Source organism: Miniopterus natalensis, chromosome 13 (genome assembly GCF_054644295.1).
Source record: "Miniopterus natalensis isolate mMinNat1 chromosome 13, mMinNat1.hap1, whole genome shotgun sequence".
NCBI classification, from domain to species: domain Eukaryota; kingdom Metazoa; phylum Chordata; class Mammalia; order Chiroptera; family Miniopteridae; genus Miniopterus; species Miniopterus natalensis.
In genome coordinates, this window is record NC_142093.1 from 14,744,834 (window position 1) to 14,758,832 (window position 13,999).

Genomic DNA, 13,999 nt, shown 5'->3' on the forward strand with positions numbered 1-13,999 from the left:
ATAAAACAAAAAAATGGTAAACTGGACTATATTAATATTAAGCACTTTTTAAAATCAGATGATACCATTAATATTTGTAAAGCACTTTGACCAGGATTGGAATATTTTTAGGCTTTAAGGTAACTAACATCAATGGCTTCTCATGGGCAGGTTGCTAAGCCCTGCTCCGGCAGGTTGAGGACTGCACATGGAGTGGTCACAGCTTAATTGTATTTTGGGCGATTTGTACTCTGTGCCTTCAGAAAGGTGGCAGCTTGCTCCCCTGGGTGGGTGAATAGAATTCTGGTTAAGAACCGCTTTCTAGCCTGGCCTGGCGTGGTTCAGCGGTTGAGCATCTGCCTAGGATCCAGGTGATTGGGGTTCGATTCCCAGTCAGGGCACATACCTGGGTTGCGGGCTCGATCAATAACTCTCTTATCATTGATGTTTCTCTCTCTCTCTCCCTCTCCTTTCCTCTCTCTGAAATCAATAAAGATATATATTTTTTAAAAAACCCCACTTTCTATAGGCTTTTGCAATTAAGTAGTTTGTGTATTTCCCTCAGAGCAAGAAGTCAAGTCTCCATTTATCAACCTTTTAATAATTTCTGTTATTCAGGACCAGTCTAGAGTAAAATATTCAGAAATTTACAGAGTATTTTTGGAAAATGAGTGAATTATTGGAAGTAAATGATAAATTATAAGAATTAGAAACATGCACTATTTTATATCTTATTAAAAATATATTCTTTGGGAAAAATCGATGAGATGATTAAAAATAGAGTGTTCACTCTAATTTAATGACTTAGAAATATATCAGAACCTTTGCATGTACTAACATCACCCAGCCTTTGGGAAACAAATTCTGAAATTTAGAAGATGTTGAATATATGTACAGGATGTCACATCCAAGAAATCATTAGTGGCTTTAAAATAGAATGAAAGTTTGTGCACAGTTGTATTTTCACCTTCTGTTTTCCGTTTTAAGTTTTAGCAACACTAAACTTGACACTAAGGTTGCTCTGTCTTTTTAAGGGCTTGGTCAGTAATGATTTTGTAATACATATGTGCTATTTTTTTATTATGGTAAAATATACATTACATAAAATTCTACCATTTTAACAATTTTTAAGGGTTCAGTTCAGTGGCATTGAGGACATTCCCATTGAGGTACAATTATTGCACCGTCCATCTCCAGAACCTTTTATCCCTCCGGACGGGACTCTGTGCCTATTGAGCAGCATCTCATTCCCCCTCCCCCAGCCCCTGCAGCCACCATTCTGCTTCTTGTCTCTGTGAGTTTCACTCTTCTAGGTCCCATCATATAAAAGTATTTGTCCTTTTGTGTCTGGCTTATTTTACTTAGATTAATGTCTTCTGTGTGTATCATAACCTCCTTCCTTTAGGAAGCTGGATAATATTCCAAACTGAATGCAGCCGTAGAGAATCACTGGGGAGAGACGGAGTCACTTAGGGGGGTGGTGAAGAAAGCCTCTCTGAGGAGATGGCATTTAAGCCGAGACCTGAAGGGTGAGGCCGAGCCAGCAGTGGTCATTTTCAGGTCCCAAACTGAGTGGAATTAAAGCAGCGACCCTCGTTGGGACACATTAGAGACTCTGGATCAATTCCACCCATCCAGCTGGACAGATTACAGCTTGAGTCCTCGCCAGCGGGGCTGGCCTGCTGCTTAGGTAGTTGGGTTGGTGGTCTCTCCATCGGGTTTGCTTGCTGGACTGTTAGACTGGAAATTTTAAATAATATAATTTTCTTTGTAAGTCAGTAAGGTTAGCATTATAGCATCTATCTCCTGTTTAGTTTTCTTTTTTTACCTATTATATCGTGATTGATTCTTACCTTGTGAGCAGCAGTGTTTTATAAAATGTATGAAGTATAGCCCAGTTGCTGTTACCTCCCTTCAGAAAGCCTTTCCCAAGTCTTTCTATCTCCCAGCCAAATGGATATAAGATAAATGCATTCTTCAGCGATATCGTTATCCAGTCAGCTCCTTCTTTACAGCTTTTCAAATGTCTACTTGCCAGATTGCATTTTACTTTTAGTGTTTAGTGAGAATGTTTTGCTTGACCTCCGCATAAAAGTCTCAGGCACGCTCTTGTTCTTGTGCCAGCATAGAAAACAGTCTGACTTGGTTGTTTTTCTGGGGATAATTTCTCCTCGCTTTGGTGTGCAAACCTTCTGAAAGCCAGGCCTTAACTTGGGCAAGCCCTGAGCCAATCTGTGGATTTTGACATTGTTGGTAAAGTAATCGGTGCGATTGGGAGGTGAAGGGTGGAAATTTTTCTCCCACCCTCTTAGGGTCCCTGGCTGGGTCTGAACACACTGACGAAGACAGATTAACAGGAGAAAAGCACACAAATTAACTTAGTATTGGTTTTGTGTGACATGGGAGCCTCATAAAGAAATGAGAACCCGAAGAAACAATTAATCCTGAGTATTTTTATGCGAGGTTTGATGAAGAGTGGGCAGTTGTGGGGGAGTGTGAGCCATCCGAGAGCATGAGGGAAGTGTGGGAGACGGGGCGTCTTAGTGAGACCTGTTGGCTGACATTCTTCTCAGCGCCCATGTGTCTTCAGAGGTAGGGATGTTCCTTTCTGCCCATTATAGAGAGGGCACCTCTCACGTCAGGGTTGTATGAGCTGTTTCAGGGGAGAAGGCCAGGGGCGGGGTCACAGGGATCTTCCTGCTTCTGCTTCCTGAAACTGCTTTAGCTTAAAGATATATATATCTTCAACGTGCCAAGGTGCCATATTTTGGGAGTAGTGTGTCCTGAATCCCCCATCAGACTTAAGTGCCATCACCTGTACCCACTCTGGATGATGATTTTTGTTGAGGATGAGAGAAAGTATTGTAGGAAGAGAAATCTGGGAGGGGCCCCATGTGCTTTGTGTGGGCACCTGGGAGGCTTTGTGAAACGTCACCAATTCATTCTTAATCCTCACAACCCTGTGAGAGATGGGCATGGCTAGTCCTGTTTACAAAGAAGGAAAGTAGACCAGGGAGGTCAAGTAGCTTCCCCAGGTCACACAGCTAATCACCTCACTTGGTGGAGCTGGGCTTCCAGTCAAGCTCTGCCTGACCTGGAGACTTTACCCATTGTTCCGAAGAGCCCTGTCCTGAGTGCTCCGTCTCCTATGTCAGGAGCTTACAGGTGACAGTCCTTCAAATAAGGTGGAGAGCAAAAGGACAGTGGCACCACCCACTGTGGGTAGTAGAATCAGTTTGCAGATTTACTGAATGAAAAATGTTCTTTCTTTTGAAAATTCTTGAGATCATATTTTATAATAAAACCTGTCAAATATTGTTACACATTTTAAAGAATTAGCTTTTAATGTCTTCTATTTTACCCTTTAGGCCTTCGTAGTGCCATGTACACCTATTATGTTGGTAAATTCATTCTACTTGTAGATTTAAGTAATGGAGGCTAACAAGGTTGTGCACTAACCTTGTAAAGTGTATTTCAAGGAGATAAAAGTATTTTGGTTTGCAGAGTCAGTTATGGAAGAATAGGAATACCTAGTAGACATGGCAGTGGAGTGTAAGCTTCATGGGCAGGACCTGTCTGCCACCCTGTCCCTGGGGCCTTGTACACACTGCCTGGCACTGAGCAGTGAATTAGTGAACAAACGCGCTTCAGCAGGGTCCTGTTCTTTGCAGCTTCCTCCCTTTTTTGTGTATTCTGTGTCTACCCGTCTTCTTCCGCTATCCCTTCAACAGTTTCCCTTCACCCTTTACTACCCCTTCCCCCTTTCCCTCTACATTTATTTTTATGTAGTTTATTATCTCACATATTTGTAATCTGTGAGATAAAAAGAACTATGTATGAAATATTCTGACCTGATAGTATGGGAAGATTCTGCTTCATTCTTAAAGTGATTTATCCAATAGAATAAGTCAACTAGGTAAGTACTGACTCTGCTCCAATGACCACATTCTTCAGAAAACTGTTGGAAAGCACACGTTTTGTTATTTTCCACTGAGATTTTCAAATCTGCATTCAGCTGTATGCTGATATTTTTGGAAGAATTAATTTCGTTCTATTCAGAGTGGGATCACCCAGCTTATCCCTTCTTTCTGTGGTCTTTATTTTGTTTATTTTTTTTCTCTCCCATCAGTGTTTGCTTTCACAACCAAAGTTCTGGGCCATTCAGACATCAGCCTTGATCCTGCGGACAAAACTTGAGAGAGGAAGCACACGCCGAGTGGAACGGGCAATGAGGCAGACACAGGTAGGAATTCACATGGCAATTTTTGTTTTTCTTCTAACTCTTTACTGCTGTCAGTAAGCACACATATATGTTATGAATCTGAAAGGGTCAGATGGCTTTCATTTTGTTCAAATGCTTGGTTATTATTTAGAGCATGGATTTTAAAATTTGATACCACATGTGTGGGTCTTCCACACCAAGGAATTCTCTACTTCCCTTTGTGCATTAGCTGGGTGCCCTGCGTTTTACTTACTATTACTGGTTTATTATGAAGGATATGAATGAACAACTAGATGAGGAGGAACATAGGACGAGGTCCAGAAGGGTCCCTAGCACAGGAGCTTAAGTGCTTATGTACCTTAGGGTGTGGCACATTCCCAGCACTTGGGTACATTCACCAACCTGGAAGCTCCCTGAACCTGTTTGTTTTAGATATTTTATGGAGGCCCCATTATATAGGCATGATTGATTAAGTCCTTGGCCTTGGTCATAACTCAACCCCTAGGCCCTCTCACCTCCCCAGAGGTTGGGGGTGGGGCTGAAAGTTTCAACTCTAGTGTTGGTTCCTCTGACCACCACCCCTATCCTCCAAGAATCACCTCATTAGCATAAACTCAGGGATGGTGAAAGGGGCTTATTAGGAATCACAACATCACTTCTGTAAGTCTCATTTCGTCACCTCTGAAAGAAGGTAATGATAGTAGTACTTACAGTATAGGTTTATGGTGAGCATTAAAAGAGACAGTGTAAGAGTTAACTGAAAAAGATAGGCAGCTCCACAAGTACAGATTGTATAAGGACATAAAACTCATTCTAGCACAAAAGTATTCATTAATGTACTGATCACATGTACAGTTAATCTTCATTCGGGCATCGTTCTCCATTCAGTACTAATGTTTGTTCCTGTCCAGTGACTCAGTAGCAGGCAGCTTCTGTCACTGATTTTCTGATAAACTACATGTGATGCAAATTGGCAAGAAAAATTAAAAATTGTGCAAAAGATGTAGGATTTCATGTGGTTAATGAAGTAATATCTAAAAAAATTTTTTATTTTTTAAACAATTCCAAACCTACATAAAAGTTGTAAGAATAGCGCAAAGACTCCCATCTATCCATTTCTAGAAGGCCCCATTTGGGTTTTAGTAACGGTCCTAATAATGTATTTTGTTGGAAGAGCGTCCGAGCATGACATGTAGCTGTCACATCCCGACAGTCCCCTTTAGTCCACAAGGTTCCCTCAGCCTTTTCTTGACCTCTGTGGGTGTGATGTTCTTGAAGATTACCCGCTAGTTATTTTGGAGACTGTCCTTCAATTCGCGTTGGTCTGTTTCTTTGTGATTAGATTCAGTTCATACAGTTTTGACATTTTTATAGAAGTGTCGTTGTGTTCCTCTTATGCACCTCCTTCAGGTGGCACATGACGTGGTTTGTCCTGTCCCTGGTGATACTATGTGATCACCTGAGTAAGGTCATGTTTGTTGGGCTTCTCCCCAGTGTTAAGTTACTATTTGCCCTTTGTAATTAATAAGCATTTTGCGGGAGTTACTTTGAGATTATCCTGTTTGTCATCCAGCTTTTACCCACTAGTTTTAGCATATGTTTCCTGCCTGAGGAAGTTATTACCATGATGGTTGCCAAGTGGTAATTTTCTAATTATTTAATGATATATTAATTGGTATTGTGCTGTAGGAAAGAGCTTTCTCTTCTTATTTATTCCTCCACTCATTTGTTTATTAGAGTGTGGACTCATGGATTTCTATTTTATTCAGTGGGATGTATTCTTATACTACCATTACTTATTTACTTTTCTCTTTTTTTTTTAAAATATATCTTTCTTGCTCTCAGAGAGAGGAAAGGAGAGGGGGAGAGAGAGAGATAGAAACATCAATGATGAGAGAGTCATTGATCGAGCCCGCAACCCGGGCATGTGCCCTGACTGGGAATCGAACCCCGATCGCCTGGTTCCTAGGTCGACGCTCAACCGCTGAGCCACACCCGGCTGGGCTACTTTTCTCTTTTTATTTTGACAGAATGTTAGTTCATGTTAGCAAGATAAGCTTAAGAATAGAGCATATTATTTGTTACCATATTAAAAATAAATCCACAGGCAGGATGCTATGGTAAAAGCAGAAGTGGATTCTGTGCCAGAGAATGCTGATCGTACCCAATTGTCCATTCTCCCATTCCTTCCTTTAATAACAGTCCTCTTGAGTTTTATCTGGTAGATGCCTTCCCATCCTGCTCTGCAGGTAGGAGGGGCCATGTGACTTAGTTCTGAATAGTGGAATAGGAGCTGTTACAATTAGTACGTAATCTTTGACTTCAAGGAGCTTACATTCTAGAGGCAAGGCTATTTGTCTTGGAATTATTTTCTACTCCATCCTCTCTCAGACCCTGCACTCTCAGTAAAATACTGTGCAGTTACCATGTCCATTTGCTTTTCTTCCTGCACAGAGCTAGAATCAGGAAACATTTTAGCGAGGCCTTAGCATGTGCTTCATAGTTTGTCTCATGTTGTAGTCATCTTACCTCTTTTTACTAATTACCATCTTCAGGCCCCTTTATATTGCTCTCACAGCTTGTTGTCTCCAGAATAGTGAGACAGCTAGGGGGGCCAGCCTTATTAGGGTTCAATGCCTGTGAAGAGAATTGGGAGGAAGCAGGATAGGGAGGAAGCTGAAGTACAGGCCCGGCACAGCCCAGGCATTTCCCACCCGTTGTCTCCTTTACCTCCAACCTTCCCTTCCCATCCACTGGATTAAGGTGAAACCTCGGGCCAGGTGCTCTCTGGAGCTGGGGGGACTCGGCAGCAGCTGGGAGCCTGAGGCAGTCGGCTGACTCACACCCCACAGTTGGGCCTCAGACAGAGTCAAGAAGGGAGGTGAAGCTGTGGTTCCATGGTCAGCGTCTTACAGACTTCATGATGAATTGCCCCTATTGTGCTGAATTCCACTTATTAAAAATTCACTTCACAGTAACACAGCAAAGTGTCGAAAGGACCAAAGTGTTAAAATGACCAACTGTACATATTTTATTAAGGTAAGTGTATGACTTCTTGTTCAAGGAAGTCACATAATACCTTTTTTTGGAGGGGGGAACAGTTTAAATGTCTTAAAATTGTGGCCTTCTGAAACAAAGCACTAGAATACATCCACCTATCAGTGAAGGACGTTTTGACTTAGAAGTGATTGGCTTTGTCTTCATCTCTCCCATTAACTTTGGCATATAAAATAATCGAGTCAGCATTCAATTTTCTATTGTAGCAGCAATTAAACTAAAAAGTACAGAAGTACATTTGTTTACAAGTATATAATATATCTTTTCAATTCAAAACCTGCATCATTCTGTGAACTGTGCAGGTTATGTTTTTAGGTAATGGACAAGGATGTGCTTTGGGGAAAATGGGTTTAAACGAAGAGCCGAATCTCTCCACTCTAGCATTCTGTCCTGTCTCGGCCTTTCTAAACCTGGAGTCTCTTCATCTTGCTGTTGGAATGCTGCATTATGGAGAGAGTTGTACCTCTCAACCTGTGAAACAGAATGAGGGAGTTGTTATTTCTGCCTCTGCAGCATAGTATCTCAAAACAAAATATTTCCACTCTCCAACCCAGAATTTTTGGAAATTAGCCAGATCATGTAACAAGATGGATGAGAAATTTGTCTAATTTTCTATCATTGTTGAGCCATTTACCTCATAATCTGAACTTTTGCCGATTCCTCTAGTTCAGAGTTTGATATTACCGTGTGTGTCGAAGTTACTGTGTCCCTAAAGACTAGGAGGAAAATGATTTAAAAAATACATGTGTGTATAAAACAGTGTTTCAGAAAATTTCTGTTTTTGTTTCTGTGAAATCTGTTTCCTTCCTCAGCTGTATAAAGTGATAAAATTGTCATATTACAAGTTGGAGAAATGCAGGTGTGATGAGGCCAGGTGACTGGCCCCAGGTTGCCTGACTGGTTAATGACATGGTCTGGACTGTAACTTACACAGTGACAGGCAGTTGCATGGAAAGATCCAGTGGCAGGTCCTAAAGATGGCAGGTTTGGAAGGGATTTCTAAGTGAGACATCAAACTTAAAAAGGAAATGGTGCATCGCAGCACAGGGTGAATAAATCAGTGTTATAAGATCACAGTATTTATGTCCAATATTTATTTATACCCTGCTTTTTACCAGTGGAGTATGAAGTAGTTGTATTCCCTACTGTCGTTCAGCTTCCCCTCCCTGTCTGATCCAAATCTAAATACTAACTTTATTCATAAACTCATGTCTTTCTTTTTTCCTTCATTATGGTGAAAGCAGTATATTCTACATATAATCCAAATACGAAGCAAATTAGTTGAAACCACATACATTCAAAGGGACCATCTTTCTTATGTCCAAGCCAAAAAGCTTGTGCAAACCAAATGTCATCTTTGTCTTCTGTCACATTAACTGCTTTCATTTAGTGTTCGATAAACTGAGCTCAGTCATGGAGGGTTACTATGCGATTATTGTATGTTCATTATTCAAATAATCTTGCTCACGAATGTTATGTAGTTGTCTCTTAAACCTGTTAATTTGAATTGGAAAGATCTGCCCATGTCCCGGTGGCTTTGCCTCTGAAGATGTTAACCTAGCAGGGACCTATTCCTTCTCCCTTGGATTTCTGGGAGGACATTGCCCTGAATTGGAAATTTGAGATTATAGCCATTTTCTGTCACTAGAGACTATTCATACTGTAATTTGACTTTCTTAACTGTGGTAGCTAATCGAGATTTCACAATTTTTAAGCAATTAAAAAAATTGTTCTTGATACTGTAGCTTCACTTGTCTTTGGCAGAATCTAGGTTTTTATCATGGTTAATGATCGGAGGGAGGGGGCCCAGACCTGGGTGATTGGTACCATTGTGGAGATTATTGCTCCTGTGTAGGTTGAAAGATTTCTCTTTAGAAGTTGGGAATTTATACGGCTGTTTGATTTTTAGTAATGATTAAAGGCATGTCATAACAAAAGCCTTAATTGGGGGAAAAACTGGCCACAGTAACATACTGTCAGGCTTTATACATGAGCTTTGTACTTATGTTTGAATAACTCGAGGCAGAGATCCTTTGGATTATTTTTATATGGATGGAATGCCACACTCTCCTGGGCATTATGTGTAACATCTGGACTAAGCATATGGTTAGTAGTGGCAAAGTGTGTTTTGTTTTTTAAACTATGTCACTGTTCTTAGTTGTTTTAATTATAGAAATGATACCTGCTCATTATGAAAAAATGTAAGCAATACAGAAATGGAAAGTAAAAAGAGCTTCCCCCCCCCCCCCCCCCGCTTGCCTTCCAGTTTCAACAGTTTGCACCCTCCTAGACCTCTTTCTATGCATAAGTAAACAAGTATGCTTTAACATCACTGCAGTCACACAGTCTGGATTGCGCTCTGCCCTTTTCCTGTTAACATAACAGCTTGATCAACTCTGCGAGCCAGTTCCTGTGCATCTAGCTCATTCACTCCAACAGTCACATGTCGCTCTGTTAAATAGAGCTGATATAATTTATTTAACCGATCCCCTATTTTTGATGGTACTTTTAAACTAATATATTTTTATTTTAAACTGCATAGAAAAAACTTTATTACTGCACATAATAATAAAAAAAGAACTTAGTTCACTCAGAAGAATCTCAAGTGAAAGATATAAATTCTCCTCTGAACCCCAGTTTGTTTTTTAGCACATTCTTTTGTTGTTATTTTAGTGGTGTCCATTATAACTTAAAATATTTACACTGCTATTATATATCTTTAGTTTTATAGTTTATACTATAGTTTTGTTTCTTGATTTATCACCTTTGGATGGACTCTGTGCTGTCCACACTCTGATGATGATGTGTAGTATGCTGAGATATGCCATTGAGCTTTCAAATATCTGAGACATGGAAACGTGTCTTCCGTTCTGGTTCTGTTTGTACCTGCACTGATAACCATGTGCAGCATTGGAAAGTTATTGGCAAGTATTGACTCATGTGACTATAGCTATGCTTTTATTTGTTGGTATAATTATAGCTACTACTGTTTATTCAGAACTGTGTATGGTTAACTACCATTTACTGAACACTCATATGCCAGGAGCTAAATAATCCTAGTAAGTAGGCATTATCTACATTTTCACTGATGAAGAAACAGAAGGACAGAAAACTGAAGTGACTTACTCAGGGTCTTATAGCTGGGCTGGAACTCAAACCTGGTCTACCTGGGATTGTGAAGTCCGTGCTTTTATCCACAAGGCTGCATTATTCCAAGGAAGCTGTGAAAACTGGCTTAAAAAAGAACAAAGCTATCAGTATAAGACATCACCTGTATAAAGCACCATCTAGGGGAAAGGGGCTGAATGAGCTTAGGCAGGACGAAGTGAGTAGAAGCTTCTGTGAGAAGGGTTTGGGTTGCAGAACTCAGCTTCTCAGCCTACGATTTAGGTGGTTGGGGAGGAAACTGCAGTGCAGAGAATATCAGGATGTGGCACCGTGGGAAAAGGACACTGGGTCCCGCAGAAGCCAAGGGGAGGCTGCTGGAGTCATGCTGATGGGCTGAATCCAGGATCTGAGCTTCATGAGAGTGGTTTAGGTAAGTGGTAAAAGAGTGGGACAAGTGATATACAACACAAAATAAGCTTTATTATTGATGGTAAAAAATTAAAAAACCCTGGTAAGTTACAGGAAAGTGAAAAAAATAGGTAATAGCCAAGGAATTTACTAATGGGACGGAGTAAAGTGCACCCACTTAAAGCACCCCCCCCAAAGGCACTAAACGATAAGGCAGTCAGGCTCCAGGCAGGGGCACATGAAGTTCTTGGACAGTCAGATTGCGTTGATTGAACTGACGCACTGACCTTTCCTGGGAGAGCACCCTGTGTGCATCTTAATAGCCTTATGCAACATTTCCCAAACTTGCCTGAACCTGCAAACCACTTCCAAGTTGCTTGTTCACATAGGGCTCTCCAGCCTAGCTCTCAGCTTCGGTGCCGGGAGGTGGCGGTGACGGTGGACACTTTCGGAGAAGACTGCTTTAGGCAGAGGCGCGCTGTTAATCTTGAGCAGCTCCGGCATGAGACCAGTCATACCTTTCAGATTATCGGCTAATTTCTGCTTGGCTCTTCAGAAAGCTGATAAAGACTGATATCATGCTAGCAACAATGAGGAGTAGCCTTCAGTGCAAGGGTCGGTCTGTTCTTTTGAAGATACGTTGTTCCATACTTTTAGATATGAGCACACAAAGCCTGCATCCTACTAGACCTTGTTCAGAATTGCCCTTCTGTACCAAATCATTCTCTCTGTGCTAGCTTTAAACTGCAGTCTTGAAATTCTCTGGGTTTTGGGGCAAAGCTCTCTCTCTACTGAAAACAGAGCATTAAGAAGAGAGGACACGTCATTGTTTTCTGGGGTTTATTTCTTCGTTCCCCTTTCATAGTGATATCCTCTGACCTGTGTACTGTGGCTCTTGGAACGCTGGTTTGTTATTGCATAGGGCTGGGGAATCCAGGTGCACAAGTAACTTTTTCTCAGAGGACACTCGAAGTATAAGTGCTTCAAGGTGAGGTTTGGGGAGAACAGCTTTTTGAAAGGGGGTGTCTTAAAACTTGAAGACAGTCTTGTATCACAACAGTGACGCACCATGAAGTTGTCTTGGTGTGTTCCAGTGGTTGTGCCGGGACTGAGCCCTAGACAGTCCCTCTCTCTGCTCACCATCACTCCCATCGGCCCTCCTCTCTGCCACCCTCCTGGACTACACTGTCTTGCTTTCCGTTCTTCGTGATTGGTTTAAGGTCTGTTTGCTTCCTTCCTCCCTCCTCCCTCCTCCCTCCTCCCTCTCCCTCTTCCTACAGACCACCTCCAGCTTTAACTATGACCAGTGCCTCTGACTTTCAGGTGTAACATTTATGACATTTAGAAACTGGAAAGAGAAAATGACAGGTGAAAGGGTGGGACACTGGTTTAGAGGCCATTTGCCTAAATTTCTGGGTGTATATGAAAGCTCGCAAAGTGCTTATTTCTCCCTGAGCCATTGTTTACGCCCGCGTTCGTGAACATAAATATACACAGTGGTAACTGAGGCTTCACTTTCTTTCAGTCCCATTCTTCTAGTACCCGCCGCCCTACCATTCTTTTCCACACTACTTGGGTACTTGATGATACTTGTGTTCAGCTAAGGGCACCTAAAACTAACTAACAAACATCCTCAAGTGCTTGAAATAAAACAGAATACTCTTGATAAAGCCATATACTCATAGAATGCTGGAATTGCAGAGATCATGGAGGAAATCACCTCATAGACGAGTGCCATTGTGGTTAAACGACAGCTCGGTGGAGATACACCTAGAACAGAATCCATACCAGCACTGTTTCTTCTGTAAAGGACTCCAGTTTATTTGTATAATGAAATTATTTTCCATGCCTGTATGGGATTCTAGTTTGTTTGAAATAATCTCTGAAAAATCTAGAGGTGTGCTATAAATATGCCCCTGTATCTATAATTAATTTGCAAATAGAAAAGAGTACTTTGAATCCAGTAGGGGATGTACACCGTCAGCCCTTTCTTTTGTATATTAATTAAATGTTCTTAGTTTTGTTGGTAGGTGGATCTTACTTTGGTGATTGTCATGCTTAAAGTGCAAAGAAGTATATTTTGTGCAGGAGAGAAAATAGGTTAGAATCCTGTTTTTAATCTTTATCATGCGTATAGCCTGATCAAGTTCACGAAACATGACTGTACTTGCACAGGGGCTTATTCATGGGCTCCGGCTCAAATGAGGGTTGGTTCTCTGCCCTCTCTCTCCTGTGGTCTTTGCCTTTGGACAGTATCTGAGACTATCAGAGACACTTACTCTGAGATCATCTAAAAGTATCTTAGAGTATCTGAAATACATAACAAATTTGTTTATTAATAAATCAGGATGTATTTACTGAGTGCTTAATATGTTTTAGCTAGATGCAGTAACTATAGCAAACAACATGAGTTTTGCTTGAAAATAAAATGTTTTTCATGTAATTAGGACTTCATAAAAGTAAGTGCTGTGATGTTGCTTTTGGCTTTTGTATTATTATTAAATAAGCATTGGTTATTTTTTTTCCTTTCAGAGAAAGAAAAAAAATTTGATAAAAAGAAAAATTTCCTCCCTTTTGATGAAGTAATTCAGTGAATCTTTTATTTATGTATTGTAACCATATGTATTCAGCCAGAAGTTTTTCTTCTCTTTGCTCCTTCCTACAACTAAACAGCTTTGGGCAGAAGCATGCAACCTTTTTGCTATTAAGTTTCTCTGAAGTAAGGCCAGAAAAGTTTTAAAAATATTTTGACCATGATAGTTTAGAAGTGCGGTTATGTCTCAATTTGTTCTGACTGACTTGATTGAATAACATCTTGGATTGTCAAACAAGTGATGTAATGAGTATTTTCTCATTCTACAGGATATTCTTAGGCTGACAGATATATTTCCCACCTAGTAATAGAGAGATTCCCCCAACTGAGGAGCACTTTCCTCGCAGAAACTGGTCTCCTTGTCTTGTGCTTTTGCTGGGATATGTTAGATTCTTGTCCTTTTCTTCCTTCTGAGGAAGTTTGGACTTGCTACTTCTTTCTTTCTCTCTCTTTCTTTCTTTCTTTCTTTCTTTCTTTCTTTCTTTCTTTCTTTCTTTCTTTCTTTCTTTCTTTCTTTCTTTCCTTCCTTCCTTCCTTCCTTCCTTCCTTCCTTTCCTTCCTTCCTTTCCTTCCTTCCTTTCCTTCCTTTCCTTTCCTTCCTTTCCTTTCCTTCCTTTCCTTCCTTTCCTTCC

The 13,999-nt window shown here is 40.8% G+C and overlaps 1 protein-coding gene across 1 annotated transcript in view; it reads left to right on the top strand.

The window, feature by feature from the left end:
- Positions 1-13,999, top strand: part of TTC27 (tetratricopeptide repeat domain 27) — a 105,932-nt gene that overhangs the window by 44,563 nt on the left and 47,370 nt on the right. The window contains exon 10 of the mRNA XM_016218982.2: positions 4,109-4,222. Coding sequence (XP_016074468.2) covers positions 4,109-4,222 — 114 coding nt within the window. The remainder of the gene's footprint in view (positions 1-4,108; positions 4,223-13,999) is intronic.